This window comes from Mastomys coucha, unplaced genomic scaffold (genome assembly GCF_008632895.1).
Source record: "Mastomys coucha isolate ucsf_1 unplaced genomic scaffold, UCSF_Mcou_1 pScaffold22, whole genome shotgun sequence".
NCBI lineage: Eukaryota > Metazoa > Chordata > Mammalia > Rodentia > Muridae > Mastomys > Mastomys coucha.
This window is the reverse complement of record NW_022196905.1, coordinates 151,826,780-151,851,326: the sequence shown is the minus strand read 5'-3', so window position 1 is coordinate 151,851,326 and position 24,547 is coordinate 151,826,780. Positions and strand designations below refer to the sequence as shown.

The window sequence follows — 24,547 nt, the reverse complement described above, 5'->3', positions numbered from 1 at the left end:
AAAACAGAGTCTCACTAAAGTTTCCAACCTCAGCTAACACCAGTCATGTGACAACGAAAAATTTAACTAAGAAGCTGGAATTGCAGAAAGGTGCCTAGTATTCAGCTACCTTTTCCTTTGGTTTTAGAAAATAAACTTGAAACATTAGCAGCTCAATGGGTTACTAACATATCTAAATTAGACATTGTCTCCACAGTGTTAAATATTAAACACACTATTTAGGTTAAAGGAAACTTGGTCCCTTTTTTTCAGGACTTTCACCTATTTTAAGTTCAAAAAAATTGTTTTATGTTCCCTTTGTGGAGAAAAAACAATTGCTATACTAAGTAAGACAGCCTTATTATTTCCACTTGAAATGAAACTACTAGTCCAATTTCAGTACAGGAACTAGACAATACATCAACTACAGGCAACTTTAAAGTCAATACTGGCATGAAAATAGGGTGTAATCAATTTATAGGGGGAAATTATTCTACAATTTTGAAATATAAGAAAAATAATGTCTAAATTCAATGACTATCAGAAGTACCAAGAGTATGAACAATCCTTAAAGCCTAAAGGGCCATAAAAAGGGAAAATATTGAATTCCTGGTAAAGTATTTATTGGACTTCAGTTCTCCCATGACTTATGATGGGAAGAAAAAGGTAAGTATTTGGTCTATAACCCTGACCAGATCGAATTGTATCAATAGAGGGAAGGGGAGAGAGGGTTCTACTGACTACAGCAAGCGTTAAATTAGAAAAAGTCTTACCAGGAGTAACCAAGATCTAAAACCAAACTACAAACACCCCAAAGGGCTAACCTGGGTAAAGATACAGCTGGTGGCTCTCAGCTCTTGCTATGCTGACCTCTCGCAAAGTGACAGGCAAAGTCATACTTGTTCTCACAATGGAATCCACATATGTTGCACTGAAAGGGGTTGTCATATCCATGGCATCCCATATGGATAGTGTAGAGAACGTTGTCTGCAAAATATGTGTCACAGTGCTGGCAGAGGTCGAGAAGCTGAGCGCCCTGCACTGGCAGGCTTACAGTTGGACTGCTCGGTTGGCTGTTTCCAAGGATGGGGGTGCTGGTGTAGCCACTTGGCTGGCTGCTGCGCCCTATCAGTGGGCTACAGTTCCTCTGACTCGATGGTGGAAAAAGCCTGAGGACTGTGGGGGAGCTCTGAGGGACACTCCCTTGGGCAGAAGGCTGTTGCATCACGAAAGGCTTCCATTCTTCTAGGATGGAGTCTACATCAGTGGAGACAGGGTTTGGGTTTTCAGGTGGCAAGGTGGACAAGTGCCCTGCTAGGTCAGACAGCTGATTCAAAGGATTATCCATAAACCAGAGTCCTTGTGGGTCCCCTGGCAGTCTGCAAACTGAAGCCTTATCCATACCATCACAGAAGCCATTCTGAACATTTGGGGTCTTGTGTTTAGAATCACTCAGGTGATCTGGTTCCTGAGCGACCACAGAAGGTGGAGAGTAGGTGATGAGCACCCTTCGTTTGCCATCCTCCATGTTGCTCTTATTCTGTAAGGTCTCCCACATTTTCACACTGCTTAAGGAGGCCCTGGGACCGGTCAGCGGTAACAAATTATGCTTGCGTCTTCGATGGTGGGACAGGTTGCTTCCGTAATTGCAGCGATAGGCACACAATTCACACTTGTATGGCTTTTCTCCAGTGTGGGAGCGCATGTGGGCTTCGAGGTACCGCTCGTAAGCCGAGGCAAAGGGGCACAGGCGACACCTGTGCGGCTTCTCACCCGTGTGGATTCTCGTATGTTCCATCAGCCGAGCCGCTCTCTGGCTGGAATAGCCGCAGTAAGAGCACCGCAGCTTCCCGTCCACCGTCCTTTCGAAGTCCTCCAGCATCAGCACCCGGTTCCTGTCCAGGGCATCCCCCGGGGCTTGGGCCTGTGTCAGGTCCGCAGCCAGCACGTTCACCCTGCGGTGGGTCTGCTGGCTCAGGAACTCCTGGAAGCTCCTCGGAAAGTCCTGCTGCTCCACCTTCTTCTCCCCCATCTCCACCTTACACCCCTCCAGCCCTTTTAAAGTCACTTACTCTCAGGTCTATTTCTGTCTCCTCTTTCCACCCCAAGCCGCTCCCTTTCTCTTGACACCTCGGTGCTGATGAAGTCAGGAGCCTGGAGATTTTTCTGACGCACACAGCCTAACTCCACAGGCCCCACAAGGTCAGCCTTGCTCACCTCAGTCTTCACCCGCCATGCTGTTGGCTTACCCAAGTCTCGCGAGAGGGAAGCTAAACCAAGACGAACGCAGGCGTGGAAGAGCCACGTGCAGCACACACCTACACATACCACAGGCCACGTGCAAGACGCATGCAGGGGCGACGGATGGCTCCATGGGAAAACGTTACAGATGGGCAGGCTACATTTGGTTATACTTTAACTTTATCTGTATTTCCATCCCAGAACACTTAGCGCTCTCTTCTTCCTTTACTCCTGGCACCCCAGAATCAGGATTCTTGGTTCAGAGCAAAGTATTGCCCACAGTGGACATCGGTGGGGCTGGGCCAACTGATCACTGATGCAGAGGGATGAAATTGGGAGGGACCATGCTGCACACAAATGGTTATCCATTTCTACTGCCCATGCCTGTCTGCTGCCTTCTCCCATTCCCAGAGCTCCAAGGAACATCTTCTCGACTCTCCACCTAGAAATGTTCAGACATCTGAGTTCCCTCTCTACCTTTCTAACTCAGCTAGCCCTCATTTCACTTTCAGCCTCTAAGATTTGTCTGATGTTGTCCCTTCCCCTGTTCTTTTTGTTTCTGTGTTCATTCTTTATACCACCTTTTGTCAAAAGCACTTTCCACTATTCCATCATTTTCTTAGGAGTTGTTATGGGTATGGAAACTGTTAATTACGTGTTTGTGCCTTTTGTGTTTAAATGGAAGTCCCTATAATAAGCTTTAGTTGTGGGGAAATGGGGAAGAGATCTGAAAAACAGGAATGATTAAACCTTATTCCCTCTCATCTGAGAAAAAGTTTTGTTTTTAATCCAGTCATTAAGTTTTGCTAAATAAAAGTACTCAATCAAGAGCATTCATGACCACATTCAAAGCACATCCACCCACATACATGCAGGAACTGAGAAACCCAGCAAAAAAATAAAATGAGCTCTGACTCCTAGCAGCTCTTTATATAGCCCAGACTGGTTTAGCCAATAAACTTTCCTTCTTGGGCATTTCTTCCTGAAAAAGTTATTTAATCTCTGGCCCACTCCGAGTAAGTTGTATACACTGTTTTCATCATATATAGTTTGGACAAGCAAGGACTGTCTCTCTCATCAAGAACCGACGTTCAAGGAGGCCTTCATCAATACAGAGCCGTGCCACCTAAGTCACACCATCTAGACCTCTGGACACAGACACTATCCCCTGAGCTAAGCCAAAGTTCCCCCAGGCCCCCAAGCTCATCACCGGCCCTGGCAGCACACTCATTCCCAACTCCACACAATTCCCAGAGGTGACTGGTTTCTCAGGAGTTTAAGAACCCCTCCCTCCTCAGCCTCACCCTGTGCCATTTCTCACCCAAGCTGGGGGCTCTCATCTTAGGCTGCATTCTGCCACCCCCACACCCCGATGGTGGTTTCCACATCCCCTTGTCCTATTTAACATCTTTTCTCCACAATCTTTGGATGGTGGGCTAGAATTAGAAGGGAGATCAAAGTGTTTGAGAAACCTTACTAAAAGTAGATTTTTAAAACAACTTAAGCCTACATGTTTTCTTCTATAAATTACCCTGGTCATGCTGCCTTATCACATCCATAGAAAAGAACAAAGACGTAGGAAGAGGCCTCTATGAAGAAAACAAAAAAGTATAGTATCTCAAGTCTGATATGCCAAGACCAACTCAAATGTAAGAAAAAAAATCACACAAAAACAAAGATTAATCAGAAGATTGGCAAGAAATAAACAGATACAGAAAGAACAGCAAAACACAAAAATGAGGAAATAGATCACTGAACCAGAAATCAAATGTTTTAAATGGTTGGCCATGGTGGTGCACACCTCAATTTCAGTACTCCAGAGGTAGAGACAAGCAGATATCTATCATTTTAAAGCTAGATTGATCTACATAACAATTTTCAGGCCAGCTAGGGATACATAGAGACACCCTGTCTTAAAATAAATATATAAAATTTGAAGATTTACATTTAAATAATTAAATAGAAAAAGGGTGAAAAATATCCACCAATTTAGGAAACAATATCCACATGATTATATGTCCCTTCCTGTCATATTCATAGTGATACTCACAATGAAATAAAACATGTATGCAAACATATAATGAAAAAGTTTCTAAAAAAAAAAATTAAATGAAAAGTGTTGCCTTGCTAATTCAAGTCAAAGTCTACCATCGTCTGGATAGCCTTCTGGGCTTGGTGCAAAGTGTTCAACTTCCTTCATTGGCAGGGCTTCTCCTTGTCTGTGGAACTTGAAACCCAGACAGCTCTACCTGCAGAATGTCACATAGTCTTGGTCAATATTACAGGTTCAACTTCCTTTCTCCTGATAAGAACTCAAGCAGTTAGCACTCACTCCCCATGCTAATGAGGCTTCTCAGCACCTTAAGCCTTCAGCCAATAACCCTTCCTCATCCTGGATACTCCTGCCCCCTTAGCCCAAAACCATATAACCCTTGATTCACCCCAAGTAAAGTTGACCTATCACCCTGAAGCAAGTCCCAGTATGTTGTCATTACTGTATGAACTCACAGGGCTTCTGGTCCCTCTTCTGTCATCTCAGCTCCATTTGCCTTTGTGAACCTATATTGGCTGATGATCCCCAAAGCCAGGGAGGGTCCCAAAAAGAAGTGTGTGTGTTGGTTTTTTTTTAAGTTTTATTGCAATATGATGAGACAAGTTACATAATTTCAATTTATCTGAATTTGTTAACATTTGAAAACATATTTTAAGTAAGTAGAATTAAATCACATTCTTGTTTTCCTTTTGTACCCAGACTCCACCCAGAGATCCCCCTTTCAATACCTACAATATCTTTATCATGTTTTTTAAAATTTATAAATTATAACAATAAAAGTGAGTATTATAAAAGTTGTTTGATATAAAACAACAATCAATTTAACAGTCATGTAGATGCTTGTCTACATCAATACTGAAACTTCAAATGTTTTTCTCAATATAAATTTTAAATAACTCTAAATGTTAACTGTATATTTCAAAATAATACATCACTACTAATATTTTCTTAAATGAACATAAATATATAAAGTGTTTTTGTTTGTTTGTTTGTTTTGTATTTAATAGCACTTAAGATCTTGGCTCTTACTGTGGTAACTTGATACAAGAGTTACAAACATCAAGCAAATCATTCAGTCTCACACTTTGTTGTTCTCTTACAAGCCCCCTCCCAATTTAATTGTCTACATGACTTTGGGGTATATAAATACTTTTAAAATATGTAAGCTGTTCTGAAAACCATAGTATAGTGTAAAAACATGAAATAAACAATACTACTAATAGAGAGGCTAAGATAGGAGAAGCAAGATCTCAAGACCATTATGTTGTACACAGCAAGACACTGTCATGAACAAACAAGCTGAAAGTGTATATGAATTATATAATATTGGACCTATTTCTCCAATTACCAAATTAGAGAGACCATTGGATGATAATCAACAAGTTTCTAATTCCTCATGTTTTTGGATTTCAATTGATTAGGATATGCTGGTAATATTAATTTTCATGTTAAGATATTAAGAAAAAGTAATTATTACTTCCTGTTGTTTTTGTCGTAAGCGATAGAATTAGGCTTGTGTGGATTTGTTGAAAGATTACTTTCTTACTTCTTCTAGGGTATAGTTTTGCTCCTTATGTTGATGTTTTTCATCTATTATCCTTTGTAGGACTGGATTTGTGGAAAGATATTGTGTAAATTTTTTTTTTCATGGAATACCTTGGTTTCTCCATCTATGGTAATTGAGAGTTTTGGTGAGTATAGTAGCCTGGGCTGGCATTTGTGTTCTTGTAGGGTCCGTATGACATCTGCCCAGGATCTTCTAGCTTTCATAGTCTCTGGTGAGAAGTCTGGTGTAATTCTGATAGGCCTGCCTTTATATGTTACTTGACCTTTTTCCCTTACTGCTTTTAAAATTCATTCTTTGTTTAGTGCATTTGGTGTTTTGATTATTATGTGACGGAGGGAATTTCTTTTCTGGTCCAGTCTATTTGTAGTTCTGTAGGTTTGTTGTATGTTCATGGGCATCTCTTTCTTTAGGTTAGGGATGTTTTCTTCTATAATTTTGTTGAAGATATTTACTGGCCTTTTAAGTTAGGAATCTTCACTCTCTTCTACACCTATTATCCTTAAGTTTGGTCTTCTTTTTCCATTTTGCATTTTCTTTGACTGTTGTGTTAACATTTTTCTATGGTATCTTCTACCCTTGAGATCTTGGTCTTCTATCTCTTGTATTCTGTTGGTGATGCTTGCATCTGTGACTCCTGATCTCTCTCTCTCTCTCTTTTTTTTTAGGTTTTCTAACTCCAGTGTTGTCTCCCTTTATGATTTCTTTATTGTTTCTATTTTCATTTTTAGATCTTGAATGGTTTTGCTCATTTCCTTCACCTGTTTGATTGTGTTTTCCTGTAGTTCTTTAAGGGATTTTTGTGTTTCCTCTTTAAGGGCTTCTAGCTGTTTATCTGTGTTTTGTATTTCTTTGAGGGTGCTATTTATGTCTTTCTTAAAGTCTTATATCATCATCATGAGAAGTGATTTTAGATCTGAATCTTGCTTTTCTGGTGTGATGGTGTGTCCAGGACATGCTATGGTGGGAGTATTGGGTTCTGTTGATTCCAAGTAACCTTGGCTTGTGTTGTTTATTTTCTTATGCTTGCCCCCTGCCATCTGGTTATCTCTAGTGCTACCTGCCCTGGCTATATCTGACTGGAGCGTGTTCTTTCTGTAACCCTGGTTGTGTCCGAACTCCTCAGAGTCAAGCTGTCTCTGTGATCCTGGGCCAGTTAGAGCACCTGGGAGTAGAGCTTCCTCTGGGTATTGTGGGACTTGCTGCGAAGATTGTGCCAAGGTCTGCACAGGGCACCAGCCCAGACAGACTGGGAGGAACCCATGCCACTGGATTGACAGAGTTTCTGCGTGCCTGGGTTCTGTTGGTCCCAGTGTTGGGACAGATGTTTTGTCCTCCTCACCTCTGATTGGGGCACCCCTGAGTGAACCATGTGGAGCTGGAATGGATTCAAAAATCAAGAGGAAATTATTATTCCAGTGCACTGGGGTCGTCCTAGACCTGAAGGAGAGGCAGCAACTGTATTTGTTAATTGTTAAATGAAATTAGGAATATGCTGTGGAAGAGAAGGCAGAAGAGAGTGGAAAGAAGGAATGAAGGATACCAGGAGAATAAAGCCAGTTGACTCAACTGAGCAAGGCTTATATGAACTCACAGAGACTGAATCAGCAAGCATAGAGCCTGCGGGGTCTGCACCAGGTCCTGTGTGTGTGTGTGTGTGTGTGTGTGTGTGTGTGTGTGTGTATTAGCTTATGGCTGAGTATTTTTATGAGACTCCTGAATATGTGAACAAGTGAGTCTTTGATCCTTGTGCCTTCTCTTGGGGCTCTTTTCTGTTGGGTTACCTTGTTTGGCCTCAATGTGATGGTTTTCATTTTATCTTTTATTTTGTCACATATATCATAAATATGACAAAATAAAATATAATAAGATAAAAAGCTGTGATAAAGCACCACAACGAAGGTAACTCACAGAAGGAAGGATTTTATTGGGGCATGTGGCTTCAAAGGGTGAGAGTCCATGATGGTTATATATAGGCATAGCAATGGGAGTAGGAGTCTGAGGGCTAACCTCTTAAGCCATAAGCACAGGGCAGAGAGAGGGAACTGGAAATGATGGCATTTCCATCTCCAGTGACATACTCCCACAGCAGACCACACATCCTTATCCTTCCTAAAACAGGTCCACCAATTGGGAACCTAATGTTCAAATCCTTCCTAAAACAGGTCCGCCAATGGGAGCCTAGTGTTCAAATGCCTGGAACTATGAGACATCTCATTCAAACAACCATTTCCACTCCCTGTCCCTTAGCGGCTTATGGCCATATCAGAGTGCAGAATACACAGTTCAACTTCAAAGCCACCTGAAGTGGAACTTAGGGTTCTTTGGAAAGTCAGTTGGGTCGGATGGTGTTTTGCTGGGGCAAGATGAAGGAGTGCTTTCCTGAAGCAGATACATGTGAAAGGATGTTTTGCTAAAACAAGCGTGTAAAAGGACAATCGCTAACCACATGCGTGTATTGGTTTGCCTTGCACGTGTTGTTGAGCTCCATTGGGCATGACTCCATAGAGAGAAATGCAGCAAAAAACTTCTAGAGAGATTCCTGCAGCTTCTTGCCACTTCCCCGAACTCAGGCTGATTGGCAGAGTCAAGTCAGGTGGTACAGACTCTTGTGGAGTTTGCCAAGAGGAACTCACACACTGAAGCAAAATGAGCCAAGACCCATGTGGTGTCTGGAGGGAGTATAAACAGGCCTTAAGAGAGTAGTGGCCTGCTGGGGCTTGCTTGCACATCTAGCTTTGCAATGCTTCTTGGTCTCCTCTCTTTGTTAATAGGCAGAGAATTTCTCCTGGTGTCCCTGGTGGCCTTGGTTGCTTCTGCTGACTCCTGCTGATTCCCCCGAGGCCTGGCTGTATCTGCTAGGTCCTGCTACTGTTGCTGATTCATGTTTGCTATCCTGACACTACTGAACTGAACTGCTGGTGTATCTGTGAAGTGTTTGCAAGAGAATCCAGCTGCCGCTGCTAACCTGTAAATCAAACATCTGATTTCACAGATGGGATTTGCTCCAAAGAACAGGTCCACTACCTCCGTATCTTAACCTTTCTTTTCCACTGCCTCTGTTGGGGGTTGGGGAGGACTAGAAGGAAGGGTAAAGCATTTAAGAACCCATATTTAAAGTAGGTTTCAAAAAAAGTAAAACTACAGCCACCAGTCTTTTACAGTCACAACACTGGTTTTAAATCCAAAGTCTCTCAAACTCAAAGCAATCTTTTAATCTGATAATTGTTACTTCCAACATAAAATGGCACAGAGTACATATTATCATTCCAAAAAGGAAGACTTGGGGCATAATGAGGAAATACTGGGCCAAAGCAGGACTGAAACCCAGCAGGCAAATACCAAATCCTTTAGCTCCATGTCTGTTATCAGAAGGCTTAGATGTCTCTGTCATTCCAACTTTGTTGACTACAACATTCTTTTCTCCATTGCTAGTTCCACTCCCTGTATGCTGCTCTCCTTGACAAATATCCCATGGTTCTCCAATGCAGCATGGGTTTCACTTTCACAGCTTTTATGCCCTGGCCTTTCAGGGCCTCTTGCTCTCTTGGTCTTCACACAGGACTCCCCTGCCATATATTTTCTGTTCTCAGGGGCTCTCTGAATCCATGGGGAAAGATTTCATGACCCCTTAGCTTTTATGATTCTAAAGCCAGCACCGTGTGGATGACACTGCTGAGTTCAGCTACTAGCTTGGGCTGAACCCTGGCCCATTTGAAGTCACACCAGTGTTAGCTTTTGACTGTAACTGCCTTTCAGGAGCAGTGAATGCCACATGCTCACTTTCAGCTGTTAGAAGGTAGCTGGGTGGAATCTTTCCCTCAAGGCTTCTTCTTATATAGATCAGTATAGTAGACCAGTCCTTCATTTTTGTTCATTTGTTTTTGTGATAATAGTTTCACAGTAACAGTTTCTCATCCAGAGCAGGTTTCCCTGGAACACTAAGCTGGCCAGTGTTCTTTTCTCTGGGAACTGTGTATGTGTGTGTGTGTGTGTGTGTGTGTGTGTGTGTGTGTGTGTGTGTGTATGTGTATGTTTATACATGCCCCATTTGTTCTTTTTCATTGTAAACCTGGATAAGAGTGATTACTAATAAACATGTGACAGAATCACTGTTAGGCTACCTTAAAACCTCTTCTGCCAAAGAACTTAGTCTGTTACTTTTAAATTTTATTTTAAAAGATTTGTTTGTTTTATTCTATGTGTATGGATATTTTGCCTGCATGTGTAATATGTGCATCATGTGTGTGCCTGGTGTCAGTGGAGATCAGAGGAGGATGGCTGAGCCCCTTAGAACTGGAATTACAGATGGCCTCGACCCACCATGTAGGTGCTGGGAACTGAATGCAGTTTTGAATCTCTGCAGGAACAAGTGCTGTTAAGTGCTGAGCCATCTCCCTAGTCCTAGTCTGTACTATATTATGTTTAAATTTAGCCTCAGGCAAGGTCTTAGCACATTAGTAGAAAGCAGCCACAATCTTTGTCAAAAATATCATAGGAAGGGTCTCTATCAGAGTGCTAACGTTGTTTCTCTCAGAAACTGCTTGAGCTGAGTCTCCTCAGTATTAACTGTTCTGGACATTATCTCCCAGGCTTCCAGATGTCACATTTAGCCCTGTTTTTCTACTCTAGCTACCAAAAATCTTCCACATTCCTCAACCAAAAGCCACACAGTCAGATCTGTGACAGTAATAGTTTAACCCCTGCTACCCACTTCCGTGTTCGTTACTTCCTGTTCCTATAATTAAAAACGCCACATCACCAGACAGTAGTGGCACATGCCTTTAATCCCAGCACTTGGCAGGCAGAGGCAGGTGGATTTCGAGGCCAGCCTGGTCTACAGAGTAAGTTCCAGGACAGCCAGAGCTATACAGAGAAACCCTGTCTCCAGAAGAAAAAAAAAAAAAGAAAGAAAAGAAACACCACATCACACATTAGAAAGAAGGATTTATCTGGGATACAGTTACAGAGGATTGGTGTCTATGATGGTGGAACAAAGATAAGTAAGCAGAGCAGGAAGCTGAGGGCTCACACCGTGAACCACAGACACAAAGCAGAGACTGAACTGGAAAAGGTAAAAGTCTCAAGGCCCATCTCCATTGATACAATTACTCCAACACAGCCATACTGTCTAAGACTTCCCAAACAAGACCACTAACTATGGACTAAGTGTTCTCATGCACAAGACTATCTTATTTAAACTACCATAAGCCCTCAAACAGATTTAAAAAAAAATGTTCAACTTCACCCTCAGCAAGAAAATATACAACTAGATTGAGACATACAGTGCCTCATTCATCTGCTAGAGAAAAAAAAATCAAGTTGGACAGCTTGCTGCTGCTCAGATTAGTGTCAGGGAAGGTGGGTATGGTCTTGGGCTGGTCAAAGTGTCCAACAGTGTTCCAAACATTGGGAGATTCATTAAAGAGAAATGCAGGATTCCCAGCCTATTTGAATTTCAGGTAAATAACACAATGTTTTGGCATAAATACATCTCATGAACTGTGTGTGTTCAATACAGTATTTATGGCATGCTTACTCTAGAAATAAATCATTGTTAATCTGGAGTTGAAATTAACTGAGTGTTCTGTAGTTTACCTGAGAAGTCTATAAATGCCCAGAATTGCCAAGAAGCATGAAGTCACACAGCAGAGCTTTCCCATCACTGCAGCTTGATGTCAGGAACCCCATCACTTAGCAACTGCATGCTTGTGTGTGTGTGTGTGTGTGTGTGTGTGTGTGTGTGTGTGTGTGTGTTATTGTGACACTATGCACTCCACTGGAAAGTCCAGCTGTTTGTAGAGAATAAATGGTAGATATTTTCCTTCCTGATGAGTGGGTGTGTCTGTACTCACAGGTTCCCAAGTGGCTTGTCACCTTCTGTGAGTGCAGTGAACCGGGTAACTTCCTTATAACTAAGTCCCAGGTCAGCAAAAGCCAGAGGAATAACAGACATTGTTTGTCCTGGCTGGTGAGATCCTTTCTCACAATCACCAGAGTCCAGAAAGAAAGAGTTTTGGTGGGATCCAGATCCCACAAGCCTTCCCCTTACCCCCCTCCAAGCCCAATGGAGCAGGTTGCTCTTACTTAGGTTTTAAATCATGTGTTGAAAAGTCTCCCTTGTGGTGAATAGTGGTGGCTTTCAGCCAAAAGTAGGCTCTGTCTTTGTTGTTCTTGTGGTTCTCTTCTTTCACTTTATTTGTCTATTTGGTCACATGTAATACAGACTAGTCTCAGCCCTGGCTCATGTGCTCAAGAACTGCAGTGAATGGTCAGCACAACCGGTCTGTTCCGTGTTGGGTTCTAATTATACATCTATTGAAAGGAAAAAAAATACCATTCACTTGTTCAAGGAGAGTAAGGCAGGCATCCTTGAAAGTATTGTGATAGGTATAGGGACTCTGAGCTTTGGGGTTTACAACAGGGAGAGAGGTAGGACTCAACTTCAAAGGCAGCAAGGGACCTTGAGTAAAATGGGGGACCTTGAGTAAAGAAGATGGAATGGGGGAATGTAGAAGATGCTGTGGCAAAACTTTCTAAACATGGAGGGCAGTGTGAGCAAGGTATATAAGGGACGCCCTTTTGCCACATGAGGACACAGCCTGAAATCAACACTTTCAATACATGGAGCATGTTCTCAACACTCACTGCATCTTGACCTTGGACTTCCCAGTCCCCAGTGGGCAAAAACACCTAGAGTACCGATAATTCGTTTTGGAGGCAGGGTCTCACTATGTAGCCCTGGCTAGCCTAGATCTCACTGTATGAGATCTCATCTGCCTCAAACTCATAGAGATCTGTCTGCTTTCATCTTCCAAGTTCCTGGACTAAAGACATAAACTACCACATTTGGCAGATACATGTTTCGGGGGAAAGTTAAGAGACATATAGCTAAGAAAATGATCAAGAGGAGGCTTGAGATGCAGGGAATTGCAGCTAGATAACAGGATTCTTGCTGAACACAGGCTGATACCACCTGGGCTATGGTCCACAGGAGGGCCGGATCTCCTCAGATCCTGTCTTAGTTAAGGTATCTATTGCTATGAAGAAACACCATGACTACAGCAAATGAAGAAAAACATTTAATTGGGCTGGCTTACAGTTGAGAATGGTTTATTCCATTATTTTCATAGCAGGTAGATTGGAGGCAGGGAAGCAGGCAGGCAGAAATGGTGCTGGAGAGGTAGCTGAGAGTTCTCCATCTGGATCCATAGGCAGCAGGAAGAGAGAGCTCCTAGTTTGAGCATCTGAAACTTCAAAGCCAGCCATCATTGACAAATTTCCTCCAATAAGGCCACACCCACTCCAACAAGGCCACACCCACTCCAACAAGGCCACACCCACTCCAGAAAAGGTGATTAGATAATGAAGGGTGGTGTTACCCCTACTAAGTTGACTTGCCAGCACTGGGCAATGCAGAAAGAAACACAAAGGCCACCAAATCAAGTCCTCAGTATGAAAGAAAGGAAGCTTGTTGAAGTTGGCTTGGACCAGAAAAGGATCTTCATCCACACTTGGGTGCCATTAACTGGAGCTTACAAACGCAGATCTCCCTGGTGTTTTGTGTTTGATTGCTTGAGACAGCAGCTCCTTAGGTAGCCTAGACTGGCATGTAACTTGCCATTCTCTCAACTCACTATAAGGTGTTTCTATGTTGAGATTGTGCTACCTACATCTCCGCTGTGTAGGAGCACATTTGAACTTAGTCTCGAAGTATATAAATACACAAAACAAGGCCAGAAGACTCAGGTTCAACAGTGAGCTGTTTAGAAGTCTGGTAGGGAAATAGAACGTTGTAATAGGAGACAGGACAGGCAATAAAGGCATTTTACCAAACCACTATCTCTGTGGGTAGCTGAGCCCTCATACTGCAAGAGAGACTAGAAGTAAAAGAGCTTGCTTGGGTGCTGCCTCTCCTGGGCAACAAACCTGGTGTTTAGCATGCTTGTAGGAGGACAGGGCTTTTCTTAAGAAAGTCATTCTGGAAGGATAGTGGAATATGGACAGGGATGCAGATTCTGAATGTGGAGACCACTGGGCCTCAGTGGAAAACCGTGGATTAAAAAACAAGGCTGCCCATTACTGAGGGTTTCATGAATAACGAATAATGTCCCGAGCTAGGATGAAAAGCAAGATCATGAAGAGACATCAATGAGAAAAATCAGTTTGAAGAAAGAGCAAGGAGGGTGAGGACCACCTGTGAGTACAGAGTTTGGCTGAAAGTACCAAAGACATAGCTCAAAACGCTTCATATGACATGTGTATATGTACTCGCACTTGTAACCAGACCTTAGGGTTCTGGCAGCACTTGTGTTCACACAATGGCTGAATCAGTGGTTCCACAATGGCATCAGACACGGGAGCGTGGCGAGGTGAGGGAGGGGCAAGTAGGAGCAGGGGCAGGCCCATGGAACCCCTCCTATAAGGCTTGCACTTGACCTAAAGCGCATGTGCTCATCCAGGCTTAGGGGCACACTCCTTCAGTTAAAGCACTCAGGAGGCAGTGTCAGGTGGATCCTTGTGAATTCACCATAGTGAATTCCAGGCCAGTCAAGGCTGCATAGTGAGACTGTCTGAAGCAAACAAACAAACACATGCCACATGTACTCCCCTCCTGACAATGTTCTTTTTGAGCAGATGTGTGTGTGTGGGGGGGGGAGGGGTGTCAGTGAAGTGGGGCTCAAGACAGGGTTTCTCTGTGTAGCCCTGGCTTTTATGGAATTTCTTTGTAGAACATACCGACCATGAACTCAGGTCCCACCACTGCCCCCTGCATTTAAAGGCATGTGTCCCCACACTCTGACATTGTTCTTAATCTGTGAATGTGTCTTGTTAGGGGAGTATGATGACTTAGACCTCAGCTCCCAACAGAGCTGTACCTTCATTTACTCCCCTGACCCCCTCATCTTAGCAAAGCACGTATCCACGGTAATAGCAAGCCCCCTTCTAGATACCTACCTGGATCCCAGGGAGAAGCTACACCTAGACCACCTGCCCGACTATGCCTCCTCCCCTCAGCCAAGTTCAGAGTCCGCAGCAAGGAGCCCCTAGTGCCTCAGAGTGTCTATCCTTGCTGGGAGTATCTGCCTGCCAAAGAAAATGTAGTAGTATTGAGACAGGCTAACTCCATGACAGGTTTCAAATTGGCAGTCTGGGAGACTAGGCCTAAGAACTGGGTTAAGTCTAGGCAAGTTAGTTAAAACTATCCAGGCTTCAGGCAGCTAGTCAGAAACTAGAAAATGCCCAGCCAGCTAGCCTGAAGCAAGGACAATGGGGTCAGCAAGTTTCCAGACCTCCCCAGTAACAGGTTCCAGTCTCCACGCCCGGTAGTGGAATGTCCCTAGAGATGGAGTAAGATAAAGGCCACCTACCCTGGACTTCCTCAGTAACAATTTCCAGCCCTCATGCTGTGGTAATGGAATGCCCTTAGAGGTGGAGTAAGATAAAGATCACCTACCCTGGAATTCTCTAACTGCTTTAAATCTAGTCTGCCAGCTCATTTGGTTGTCTCTCTGTCTTGGTAATGGGGAGATCCCAGCATGCTGGAATAAAACACGCTTTGTGTTCACATTCTATTTGAGTCTGGGGAACCTTTCTTCAGTGAATCACAGACCCTAACAGTACTCTGTAGCTAACCAACTCCCACTTCCAGCTAAGGGAGCATCCACTGAAGAAACTAAAAGCTTTAAATGCTAGTGCCTCCAACAGGACTTCTGTTTTTGCAACAAGAACCCCACATTGCCATTTTGCAGTGGACTCTGTACACAGCGTGGCTGGCCCAGGGCAGCAGTGGTCACTGAAGCAAGGGGCAGTGTTACAAAGAGAGATGATACCAAGGCTTCGACACTGAATGGCTAGAAAGAAAATGTGAAAAACTGATGTGTTTATGGCCAGTGGGTGGGTGTGGGCTCAGGGGTCAGTGTCTTGGGCTCAAGCAGCCATTCTGTGACTTAGCAGTGGACCCTCCTAGACAAGAAGCCCAAAGTCACCAGCTTCTTGTCCTTACCCCGTAAAGTAAAGGCGACAAATAGGTCAGTGCTACCTGTTAGATATTTGTTATGAGGACTCAGGGAGAATGCTGAACTTTTTATCTATTAGGCAGCAGACTGGTGGTGTCATGAGCCACACTGAAGATACCATAGCAACTGGAGACAGAGCCATTTTGTTCAAGGGTCCAAAGGAGCATGGTTAGACTCTTCTGGAAGTATGCTTTACACAAAAGTCTAGATAAGACATGCCCACCCCTCACTCCCAACCACATTCAGTTTTGATCACCACACCAATTGAGACAGGATCTTTTTATATAGACCAGGTTGGCCTCTGCCTTAGTTAGGGTTTCCATTGCTGTAAAGAGAGACACCATGACCAAGGCAACTCTTATAAGTGACAACATTGAATTGGGTATGGCTTACAGATTCAGAGGTTCAGCCCATTATCATCAAGGTAGGAGCATGGCAGGTTCTAGGCAAACATGGCACAGGAGGAGCTGAGAGTTCTCAATCTTGTTCTGAAGGCAAACAGGAGATGACGGCTCCCACTTGGCTAGGAGCAGGATGCTCTCAAAGCTTACCCCCACAGTGACACACTTCCTACTCCGACAAGGCCATAACTCCTAGTAGTGCTATTCCTTGGGCCAAGCCTATTCAAACCGTCATAGCCTCCCAACTGCTGGGACTAAAAGTATGCATCATAGTGATGGACACTCGGGCCTGCTAACCACAGCAACTGTGCTTCCCATACCTTCAACCCTTAGCTCCTGAGCTCTTCTCCTTTGTTGTGTGCGTGTTTGTTTGTTTTGAGACAAGATTTTATTATTTTTTAATTAATGTAATTAATTTTTTTACACTCCATATATTATGTACCCCCGCCCCCATCCACCCTCCTACTGCTCCACATCCCATACCTCCTCCCTACCAGTCTGTCTCCATGTGGATGTCCCACCCCCCACCCCACCTGACCTCTAAACTCCCTGGAGCCTCCAGTCTCTCTCTTGAGGGTTAGGTGCATCATCTCTGAATGAACACAGACCTGGCAGTCCTCTGCTGTATATGTGTTGAGAGCCTCATATCAGCTCGTGTATACTGTCTGTTTGGTGGTCCAGTGTTTGAGACATCTCAGAGGTCCAGATTAATTGAGACTGCTGGTCCTCCTACAGGGCTGCCCTCCTCCTCAGCTTCTTTCAGTCTTTCCCTAATTCAGCAACAGGGACCAGCTATTTCTGTCCATTGGTTGGGTGCAACTATCTGCCTCTGACTCTTTCAGCTGCTTGTTGGGTCTTCTGGAGTGTGGTCATGCTAGGTCACTTTTTGTGAGCACTCCATAGCCTCAGTAATAGGAGAAGGATTTTATTATAGCTCAGGCTGGACTTAAATGCTTCATCCCCTTAATCCAGTCTATCAAATGCTAGGCTTACATATATGAACCATCATAGTTAACTCTGAAGTATTCTAGTGGGCGCAGAAGGAGGCCTTTTTCACAGAGGGCTGAATGAGCTCATGCCAATGTCTCTGTATTGGCTTGTTTTATGTTAACTTGACACAAGCTAGAATCAACAGAGAGGAAGGATCCTCATGAGATCCAGGTGTAAGGCATTTTCTCAATTATCGATCAATGGAGGAGGGCCCAGCCCATTGTGGGTGGTGCTGTCCCTGGGCTGGTGGTCCTGGGTTTTATAAGAAAGCAAGCTGAGCAAGCCATGTGAAGCAAGCCAGTAAGCTGTGCCCCTCTGTGGCCTCTACATCACCTCCTGTCTCTAGGTTCTGACCTTGTTTGAGTTCTTGTCCTGATATCTTTTCATAACAAATAGCAAAATGGAAGTGTGAGCTAAATAAATCACTTTTTCCCAACTTCCTTTTTGATTATGGTGTTTTCTCATAGCAATAGAAACCCTAACTAAGGGTTGTTCATGACCACCGAGGGTCACAATAGCAAGATGTTGTCAGAATACCACCGTGCACCACCATGCAAGGTGAACGCTGTTGAGTGTGGACAGCAAAGGAGACTAAGAACGGCAGCAGTGCTCTGATAAATGACAGTTTTAATACTAATGAGACGGAACAGAACCAAAGGATAGAGACTGCATGCGTTTCTGCTTCACTCTGTCCTAGACAGCTGTGTGTGCCACAAAAACGTCTTCTCAAATAAATCCTCATGGTAAATCCAGTCTAGAATCCCTAATGTTTTGATTGGCATACTTGCAGGAAGAAACCAAATCATAGTTCTGGGAAAGACTTGAGGATCCCACCCAGCACAACAACCCTTCATCTTGCAGTTGAGGAAATTTAAGGCTACAGAGGTATAATATCTCACTCAGAATCACAGAATGGACATGGCAGTGATTGCCAGTCATCTCAACTAAAGTGTCTGCCTGTCATGTGCTTGGGAGGCAAATGCAGGACAATCTCACTTTTGAGGGCAGCCTACAGAGCAAGTTTGAGTCCAGTCTGGGGGCCATCCAGGACTCCACAGTGACATCATGCCTCAAAACTTAGATGATAGATAGATAGATAGATAGATAGAGATAGATAGAGATAGAGATAGAGATAGATAGATAGATAGATAGATAGATAGATAGATAGATGGAGATAGAGATAGATAGATAGAGATAGATAGATAGATAGATAGATAGATAGATAGATAGATAGAGATAGATAGATAGAGATAGATAGATAGATAGATAGATAGATAGATAGATAGATAGATAGATAGATGATAGATAGATAGGCAGATGAGCTGTTAAGAGCACTGGCTACTCTTCTAGAGACCTGGGTTTAATTCCCAGAATGGCTGACAACCCTAACTATGGTCCCAGGCCAACACGTTTGGCCTCTGAGAGTATGTGATGTACATATATGCATGCAAGGAGACACTCATACCCATAAAATAAAAATAAACTAATCAATAAAAAGTTAAAGGTAGGGTAGGTACAGCTGGTAGTAGACACAGCTGAGAGTTTAGACAATGTGGACTGCCAGACATATGACTATCCTTTAGCAAGCATCAGCAGCTGGCCATGCAGGCACACTGCCTCTTCTGACTTCTGCCATCTGCCATCTGGACTTCTCAGCTCAGCCCCAGACACTGTAGGGCAGAGGCCAGCCCCTCGAACTGTGACCTGCCTGAATACCTGGTCCACTTCATGTGTAAGGAAATGACTGCTCTCTGCCAGTCAGCTTCATGGTGACTTTCAATTGAGAAGTTGGAACAGGAAGTGGTTTGTATTTCTTTCTTCCTATTACAGACTTTTGGATGGGGAGCTAGGAAGAAAAAAAAAATCCGTTCCCAGTCTATTTTATCCTCACTCAAGGCCGATGAGCGCCAAAATACTCTGTTTGCTTTGAAAGGAGAAATGAAATAAAACCTGGTTCTGAGTTTTAAATGGTGGTGGCACAGACTTTTTGAGGAGTGATCACTTGGCAATCTCAGGAGAACTTGTTAAATGCCACACAATTTCAGAGGACAATAAGTACTTGTGTAGTGATACAATTGCCCAGTGAAAATCTAGGTAATTAATCACACTCATCCTTTCTTTCTGCCTCAAGTACATTTTCTCATTGGGGAACAATTTTTTGTTGTTGTTGTTAAAAATACAAATATGACAAGAGACATTATGTATAAAAATGTGAATAATTTGAAGTGTCTCTTTTTAAATAAAAGTAAGTAAAGTGTTTCTCTGACCTAAAGATCAACATGGCTGACCCACTTTCAGTATGTCCTACCTTAGCGCTACACCTCTGCCTCATGGTGTAGTTGTAGAATGTCCTTTACGGGCCCTTCTGTTGATGGCTTGCTCCCCAGATTGATGCACCTGAAATATGGTGGAAGTGTTAGGAGACGGGGATTAGGAGAAGCCTTAAGACCAAGGGGTTGTATCCTTGGGTGGTGGAGATTCCACTCTTCTTCATCCTCATGTCATGGTCCTATGTTGTTGTTTTTCCATCATGTGTCCTGCATTGATATGTGTATCAATCCCATTACTGGAGCAAACAGGCTAATGAATCATGACTGCAACCTCTAACATAAGCATTTTCTCTGTAAATTGATTATCTCAAGTACTTGCTATAATAATGAGTAGCTTACTGTCCTACTGTGACTACTACTGTGATGACTACTATGGTGACTACTGCTATGAAGAGACACCATGACCAAAAGCAACCTTTTAGGGAGGAAAGGGTATGTCCTTGTTTGTTAAATGTAAAACAAACAACAAAACTTACGCAGACCTTAGAATGTCTCTCCTTAATACAATAAGAACAAGCTGAAGAAATGGAAAATCAATGATTTTTCTTAGCTCTATCACAGAACTGTGGTGACTGGGTGAACCAACACCTTGAAAATGGAAGAGACCCTTCAATATAACAGCCACTTCATATTTACAAGGACTCACGCCAAAGGCTCCAATTGACTCATCAAACCACATTACAACACTCCTATACACAATGTGCTTTCCTATACATAGCACAAACTCTAGAGGGTTTTACCAAGATGGCTACTAAGTAGTAAATGGATAGGCAGCTTAGACTGTGTGGATACCTTGAACAAGAAAATGATTTGCATCCCAGGTAGAGTAAAGCCGAAGACTTCATCCTGCTACTCAAAGCACTGTGCTGGTCAAAACTTGAGAACCATTTGCTTCTGAATTTTCTGTAGAATGTGCTTAGACTATGGTGGGCCTTGGGATAGCTGAAGCCATGGATGTTGGAGGAATTAGGCAGAGAATGCAGATTACTTTACTTGAGGCAGAAGCCAGTGATAGGTTGGGAGACCTCCAGGTTAAGCTGCTAGAGGTTAGGTACAGACTAAGTTTAGTTAGAAACTCCTGGGGGCCCTGTTGGTGGGGAACACATGTGCTTGTTTGTTCCTCCCGGGACTCATACCATTTCTCACTGTAAAGACAGAAGGAAAGTTCTCTCATGGTTGTCTCAGCCTGAGAAACACTTGTGAAGGACACAGTCCGGGGTGCAGGCTCATGCCTACAAGGAGACCTGACTATAGCACACACTTACACATCTGCCCAGTGAGCTTCTGCGAAATAATGGAACTAAAGGTAAAGGCACGCCAGGGCCAGGAGCTCTGGAAGGAGGAGTTTTTAAGTGAACTTTAGTGTTTAATCAGTAAACTTAATATGTCTTTAAGCAACTCTTCTTTGAGAAGCCCGCATCTACGCTCTGAAATTTGCTTTATTCCTAAGCACTGTTCTTTCTATTTTTAAATAGTAAAAACTCATCTTTACTCTCCACTGGCTTGTTCTTAAACTCTTTGCTGCACAAAAGCTATGAGTCCTGATTTGGCCCTAGTTGAGTTTTCTAAAGGATCAAAAGGACTCCTCAGCCTGCTGTGGGCAGGGTGGTGTTGTGCCTCCATCCCTTCTAAGGGACATTGCAACTGCTGAGCACTAGGTACAGCCAGCCAGCTTTAAACACAGCCTGACAGCTAAGCATGACACATTATGTCAAAGACTAAGCTTGTCAGCTTGTATCACTCTGTCTTCCAACAAGGAATTACGTGGCATGTGATAGGACAAGAAGAAAACATCTAAAGAGACAAAGCAAGGCCCAGAATCAGGCTTACTAGAGCAGAGTTTCCAGTTTGGGAATCTCAAGTACCTATGATTCATATATGCATGACTGAAAAAAAGAAGAAGGTGAGCAGACAGGCAGGCAGACAGACAGACAGACAGACAGGGCCTCAAAAGCAGAGAAGAGAAGCTGCTAAGAAAAACCTCATAGGAAACTTTAGAATTAAAAAAAAAAAAAAAGATGCAAAAGGAACAAGAAAGAAGGCCAGTTCAAGCTAGTCAGAATGGTGTGAGAACACACACCTTAAATCCTGATTCTAAGGAGAGAGACGGATCTCTGGGAGTTCAAGGTCTGACTGGGCTACAGAGTGAGACTTTGTCTTAAAAAGAAGAGTACGAATTAAAAAAAAAATATGAGGGTGGTATTCAAATCAAAGTTCCTAGAACCACAGCTGGCTGTCAATCACTTCAGTAATATCCCCTTCTCTGGCTGAGAACTTGAAATAGGGACAGCCCCTATGTCTGTCCTTCACTGGGAAATCCTTGTCAGACCTACTGCCTGGCACACGGGAAGCATTCGTTTAACATGAATTAGTGGGCATATTCTAAACTGCAGAATAGCAAAAAGCGACACTGTTGGAGGACCTGAGAGTGGGGACACTTTGCCCACTGAGCAAGAAGAAAAGGCAGCACGGGACTGCTGATCAGTCAACAGCCAGACACCAAGAAAGGTGGAAGGAAACGTTCAAAGTTTTGAAATGAAAAAAACTCCCTAATCTAGAATTTTGCATCCAGTAAGATGACTGTCCAAAGGCCCGGGAGAAATCAGGACTCCCTTAGTAAACCAACACAGGAGAAAGTTACTAAGTAAGTGACTTTGCAAGGAATTGTGAAAGCAGGTCTGGTGGGGGGGGAAGGGAAGTCTCTCTACAGAGAGGGCTGGAAAGGGGGAGAAATGAACGCTATTGAGCTGTCCTTCGAGTGCCTCCCTGATGGCAGAGTGAACTTATACCCAAGCTGAGTGCCCCCGAACCACAGGGGAGGGTCAAGAAATGTCTTACCTTTTGTGTTCAGGATGCGGCTTTCTTACAAAGACAGCCCCTTCCTTATGTGCTTCAGATAAGGTTCTCTGAAGCACTCTTGCTTTCTGCGACAAGGCAACACACACAGGTCCTATATGGTCTGTTCCTTGTCTCATCCATGAGCTGACTTCTTTTGTCTGCAGGGAGAAGTGAGAAGGTGTTTGCTCTCCGACCTACCTTTTAGTTAAGTTCGCCTCTCTTCCTAGTATCTGTAGCCCTGGCCAGTCTCTTACTCAAACTTTCTTGTATTTGCTATCCCAGCTCTCCTTCTCAGCACCCAGGGCTTCGGGAAGGACCACCTTTTCCCTAACCCTAATAACTCCCTAATCTAATTGGTGCAGACGACCTGGCCAGGGCTTCTCTGTGTCTTTCCCTGTACACCCACTCTACTCCCAGGAAGCTACTGAAAATAATCCATTAAACAAGCAAAACAAAAGCCCTCTCTTGTTAAGTTTATGTTTTCTTTTGCTCTAGATTTGGTCTTGACTTTGGACTGGTTACTTGTCCCAGTTCTCAGAGATCAGCCCATGTCACCTTGTCACTGTCCTGTAATCCTGTGTGACTCTGGGAAGAAGTCATGTGCCTTTCAACTGGTACTATCAACAGCTTTTGCTGGCCTCTTTTCTCTGCCATTTGAATGGGATGGTCCCAGATCCTTGCATATCATACCTGTCTGTGCTTTTTGCACACAGAAGACCCTTTTCCTTAGTGAAAGATTCTCCGTTAGTTTCTTCCCGCTGCTACAGGAGAGCTTTCTTTTGTTTTGAATACACTTAGAGTTAACTTTGGATGGTATTGGACCTCCCAGCCTTAGTTTCAGATGAAGAATTGGATCTCTGGTCATTTATCTTTAGGGGAAAGGCTGCTTGCATTGTTCACAAAAGAACAGTTTTAGATTGAACCAAAAGGTAGTTTTTGGAAATTAGAGTTCTCCAGAGCTGTGATGAGAGTGGCTCACTCTGGGTTGAAGGTGTGCAAAATTCTGTCATTTTAAATTCTCTAGAAAGCTGTTTTATGTTGCTATGGAGGCCAGACAAGACTGTTGTATTCATTTACTGATTTATGCTCCCCGTGTTCCAGGTGCCTGGCCTGACATGGGTTCACTGCTGAAAGGCGAATGAGGAGGCTGTGCCTCTCTCAAGGGGCAGTCCTCAGCAAGACAGAATATTGCTAAAGTGACTGACAGCCTGCTAAGGTACTGAAAGTCTGATGGGGGTGTCACCCTCAATCCTCTGTCTAGCTTGAAACACAGGACAGAATGTCTGCAGACGTCACGAAGACGAGGGCGCACTGGAGCATGGAGGAAAACTACATCCAATTCTTATAAGAAGGTGGTACAGAGGCGGGGCACTTGGTCAAGACCTTGGGTTGCATCCCCCTCACCACACACACACACAAGAAAAAAAAGAGGCTAGGGTAGTGATGGTGCACGCCTTTAATCCCAGCATTTGGGAGGCAGAGGCAAGCAGATCTCTGAATTCTGAATTCTCGGCCAGACTGGTTTACAGAACTAATTCCAGCCATAGAGATGTCCAGGGCTGCAGAGAGAAACTCTGTCTCAAAAAACTACACACACACACACACACACACACACACACACACACACACACTCACACACAGAGCCAGAGTGGAATCCATGCTGCATTGGAACCTTCAGAAGCTCCTCTAAAATTCATGAGTTGGACCTAATATGCAGTGTTTCAGCATTAAAAGGTGGGGCTCTTTGGGGAAGAGAGTAAGCTCTGGGGCTTTGGTTTAAAAAAATGGGACTAGTGGGTTTTTGTGTGTGTGGTTTTTGTTTGGTTGGGTGTTTTTGGCCTAGTGTTCTTAAGATGTTTAAAAGGGAACCCTTCTCTTATGCATTCTTTCTCCCCTCCTAAGGTCTCCTGCTGGAAGCTCAGACAGAACCCTTAGCACAAACAGACCCACTACTTAATAGAGTTCTCAGCCCCCAGAACTGTAGGAAACAACTTACTCTTGGGTATAAAATAATGAGTTATTAGTATTTTGTTATAGCAGCTCAAAAGCTAAAAGACTCAATGAGATAGGTCATTACCCATTTTTCTTTTCAATGTCTTCAAAGAGAGCTAGCTAAGGAAACAACATTATGT

General features: G+C 43.6%; 1 protein-coding gene across 26 annotated transcripts in view; it reads right to left on the bottom strand.

The window, feature by feature from the left end:
- Window positions 1–24,547, bottom strand: part of LOC116068878 (zinc finger protein Pegasus-like) — a 118,402-nt gene that overhangs the window by 93,266 nt on the left and 589 nt on the right. For 21 of the 26 annotated variants that reach the window (XR_004109726.1, XR_004109729.1, XR_004109731.1 and 18 more), the window contains exon 1: window positions 804–2,234. Coding sequence is in view for 2 of the 26 variants with exons in the window: in XM_031338981.1 (XP_031194841.1) it covers window positions 830–2,011 (1,182 nt within the window). In the remaining 24 variants the exon portion in view is untranslated. Of the gene's footprint in view, window positions 1–803; window positions 2,235–12,908; window positions 13,091–14,795; window positions 14,925–19,555; window positions 19,645–22,415; window positions 22,574–24,547 lie in introns of those variants that run through there. The other 5 variants (XR_004109738.1, XR_004109739.1, XR_004109740.1 and 2 more) reach the window with 3 other exon arrangements.